Source organism: Neophocaena asiaeorientalis, unplaced genomic scaffold (genome assembly GCF_003031525.2).
Source record: "Neophocaena asiaeorientalis asiaeorientalis breed wild unplaced genomic scaffold, Neophocaena_asiaeorientalis_V1.1 scaffold433, whole genome shotgun sequence".
NCBI lineage: Eukaryota > Metazoa > Chordata > Mammalia > Artiodactyla > Phocoenidae > Neophocaena > Neophocaena asiaeorientalis.
This window is the reverse complement of record NW_020175040.1, coordinates 2,760,535-2,764,504: the sequence shown is the minus strand read 5'-3', so window position 1 is coordinate 2,764,504 and position 3,970 is coordinate 2,760,535. Positions and strand designations below refer to the sequence as shown.

General features: G+C 69.1%; 1 protein-coding gene across 1 annotated transcript in view; it reads left to right on the top strand.

The window, feature by feature from the left end:
* PLXNA1 (plexin A1) overlaps positions 1 to 3,964 on the top strand; it is a 46,803-nt gene extending 42,839 nt beyond the window's left edge. The window contains 5 exon segments of the mRNA XM_024763399.1: positions 19 to 209; positions 284 to 453; positions 1,665 to 1,849; positions 1,852 to 2,009; positions 3,024 to 3,964. Of these exon segments, the coding sequence (XP_024619167.1) occupies positions 19 to 209; positions 284 to 453; positions 1,665 to 1,849; positions 1,852 to 2,009; positions 3,024 to 3,119 (800 nt within the window). The 3' untranslated portion in view covers positions 3,120 to 3,964.
* The last annotated feature ends 6 nt before the right edge of the window (positions 3,965 to 3,970 follow it).

Genomic DNA, 3,970 nt, shown 5'->3' with positions numbered 1-3,970 from the left:
ACCGCGTGGTGCCCGCAGAGAGCATGCTGCGCACCGCCAGCAGCCCCGACAGCCTGCGCTCGCGCACGCCCATGATCACGCCCGACCTGGAGAGCGGCACCAAGCTGTGGCACCTGGTCAAGAACCACGACCACCTGGACCAGCGTGAGGGCGACCGTGGCAGCAAGATGGTTTCCGAGATCTACCTGACGCGGCTGCTGGCCACCAAGGTGGGCGGAGGGAGGGGGCCCGGGCGGGCCACGTGGGCCGGGCAGCCGTTGGAGCTGTGCCCCGCCCCCCACAGGGCACACTGCAGAAGTTCGTGGATGACCTCTTCGAGACCATCTTCAGCACGGCGCACCGGGGCTCGGCCCTGCCGCTGGCCATCAAGTACATGTTCGACTTCCTGGACGAGCAGGCCGACCAGCACCAGATCCACGACGCGGATGTGCGCCACACCTGGAAGAGCAACTGGTACGGGCCTGGGGGGGGGGCGGGGCGGGGGCGGGGCCGAGGTCCCCGCTGGAACAGGAAGCCTGGGACCTGGGGGCAGCCCGGCTCGGCTGGGGGCTGCAGTGCCAGGGGGCAGGCCCCGTCCACTGCCCCGGGTTACGGCTAGTCCCTCTCCATCTGGGCCTCCCTGACTCAGCCATCGGGGGCATCTGCTGACCTGTGGGACCGGATGTGGGTGGTGGGGGGGGGGTGTGTGCACAGGTGTATCTGTGCGTGTCTCCGGGCGTGCGCGGCTGCGTGCAGGGGTGTAGGCTTCTGCGTGAGAAACGGGCTCAGTGGGACAGGCCCGTCCCATGCTGGCTACAGCCATGAGGGTGACAGTGACAGCAAACACTCCTGGGGCTCTCAGTCCCGTCGCCCCCTCACTGCTGGTCTGGCTTTTGCCTCCAGAGCTGCCCGGGTCCCGGGCAGGGCCTGCCTGGTCCTCACAAGCTTTGTATCTCTGGCCTCTTCCTCCCCGTGCCCTGACCCCTCCCTGTGCACTGCTTCCCCCCAGGCCTGGGATGCAGCCCGGGTCCTCTCCAAGCGAACCCACCCCGGGCCTCCAGCTCCACCTGCGCTGCCCGCGGCCCTTGAGGGGGTCCACCGGGCACCAAGGGGAGGCAGTGTAGGTCAGCACTGTCCAGCGGACCTTTCTGGGATGATAGAAAGTTCTAGGTTTGTGCCACGCACGTGGCCACGTGTGACTAGGGCTATTTGACGTAACTGGTGCAGCCGAGCCGCTGAATCTTTAACTTTATTTAAGTTTAAACGGCGACACGTGGCTAGAGGCTGTTGCTAGCCCAGCCAAGGGCTGTCGTAGAGGTGGCCTTCTGGGTCGGGGTCAGCTGTAGTGGGGCTGCGTCTGCTGGCCCCCTTCCTGGTCTTGTCACCAAGACCCGTGGGCAGCCGGCCCAGCCGTGAGCAGGCACTCAGGCCTGGAGGACTGCAGCCGGGCACAGTGGGTGCCCAAGGGCGAGAGAGCCTGTGGTGTGCACACCCTCCCCTGGGACCGTGGGGAGGGGCTGGCCAGCAGGAGCAGCCCTCGCTCACGGCCCAGCTCTCTGGACCTGTCTCCCCGGCTGCATGGAAATCCACGGTCACCGTGAAGGCCAGAGCCGGGAGGACGGTGAGGCCACAGGTCAGCCCCTGCCCCCCGCCGGCCCGTCCGACCGTGCGCCCGCCTCCCGCAGCCTGCCCCTGCGCTTCTGGGTGAACGTGATCAAGAACCCGCAGTTCGTCTTCGACATCCACAAGAGCAGCATCACGGACGCCTGCCTGTCGGTGGTGGCCCAGACCTTCATGGACTCCTGCTCAACGTCCGAGCACAAGCTGGGCAAGGACTCGCCCTCCAACAAGCTGCTCTACGCCAAGGACATCTCCGCAGGTACTACGCGGACATCGCCAAGATGCCCGCCATCAGCGACCAGGACATGAGCGCGTACCTGGCTGAGCAGTCGCGGCTGCACCTGAGCCAGTTCAACAGCATGAGTGCCCTGCACGAGATCTACTCCTACATCAGCAAGTACAAGGACGAGGTGAGCCCGCCAGCCTCGGTGAGCTCGCTCCCGCCCCAGCCCGGGCCGCCTGACGGGTCTGGGCGCGTCCAGGGCAGGGCACAGGCCATCCTCCACCTCGGCACCCGATCTGCTTCTGGAGCCGGGCGCGCGCGGAGCTGGGCCTCCCTGAGACGTCGGGACGGACGACCGACTCGTGGGCTGCACTGGATGGACGGAGCGCAGGGCCGGAGGGGCAGGGCGGGCCCGGCCAGAGCCCAGACCCTGAGGCCAGAGCAGGCCGGACGCAGTACGGCAGAGGCCGCGCCAGGCTGAATCAGAATGTCCTGGGAGGAGGGGGAGGCGGGGCCGTCGCCGGGTGTGCAGGCTGTAGGGTCTTGGGCTGCTCCCGAGGGAGACAGCCTTTGGGGTTCAGAGACGGAGCCTGACTGCCAGGTGCGGGGAGCGGGGGAGCAGGGGCTGTGGCCGGGCTGCCCGGCTGCAGGGACCACGTCAGGAGCCGGAGGGCTCAGGCGCCAGCTCCAACTTTTGTGTGGGTTTGAGAGGATGGGGCGGTGAGCGCAGGAGACCTGGCGGCAGGTCAGAGCATGGAGGTGGCGGCCTGCGGTTCTTCCCGAGGGGCTGTGCTATGAGGGGTGCAGAGACGTGGGGCGATGGAGCTGTGGAGGGAGACGGCAGCACGGCCACGTGCTGGGGGCTGACTGGCCGCCGCGAGAGACTGGGGTGTGAGCACAGAGCCCAGCAGGACCCGCGGGTGCAGGGGGCAGGCCCTGGGGCTCGGGGACCTGGAGGGCCGGCAGGGACCTGAGCCCTGTTCGGGTGGTTTTGGGGGATGAGGGGCGGATGGAGACCCCGGGGTCGCGGGGTCTGGGGGTCCCGGCTCCAGGCCCAGGTCCCTCAGCTGAGAGTGGGTGGGACAAAGTGGCCTCAGCCTGGAGCCCACTCTGGGCCCAGCCGCTGTGTGCTCTCAGCCTGGAGCCCACTGTGGACCCAGCCGCTGTGTGCTACCCCGATGCCCCCCGCCCACCTGCACAGATCCTGACGGCCCTGGAGAAGGACGAGCAGGCGCGGCGGCAGCGGCTCCGGAGCAGGTTGGAGCAGGTGGTGGACACCATGGCCCTGAGCAGCTGAGCCATCGGCCACGACTGCCCGGCCGGCAGGAGAGTGAGAGGGCCCTCGGGGGCGGCCCCTGTGCAGCAGCCGGAGCTGGGAGGTCCACGGAGGCAGCCTCGCCCCAACCATGCCAGGTGCCCTGCGCTGGGGGCCGGGTGTGCAGTCCTGGCCCCCCTCGCCGCCCCTGTCCCCTTCCCGCCTGCGGGGGTCCCGGTTCTTAATTGGTGTTGGTGAGACGGTGCCCTGCAGCACCCTCCACGCCCAGAGCTGCTCGCCGTGAGGCTGGGGAGCCCAGGTGTGGCGTGGCCGGGGGCCTTCTCAGGACAGTGGGTGACCGCTGCTGAGGCCCCGGGGGTGAGGCAGGAGTCCTCCCGTAGGGAGAGGTTGGGCTGCCGAGGCCAGGAGGGCCAAGCCCAGGGGCTGGGAGGGGGTCAGCTGTGCCCGGCTCCCTAGGCAGAGTCTGAGGGCTGGGGCATGGCTGGCGGCCGGGCGGGGAGGCTGAATGCCCAGGGCCCAGCCACGGCGAGCTGAAGTCGGTCCAGGCGTCACCACCCACCTGCCACGTTCCGGCAACACCACACTCACCAGTGCACCGCCGCCGCTATCCTCCGATTCACCGCGTGCTCTCCGCGGCCGAGGCCAGAGCGCCACGTCGACCTCGCCCAGAGAGAGGCCCCCGGCTCCCTCCTATGGAGGGGCTGCAGGACGGCTCCACGCGGGGCCCAAGTGACTTCCAGAAGGACTCGGATCCCGTTCCGTCCTCAGGGCTGTGCCTCTGGGAGCCGCTGGGGCCTGGGGCTCCGGGTCATGCGTGCACGTTCCCCTTATTTATTCCCCCCACCGCGCCCGGCCCCGTCCCGGGCTGAGCT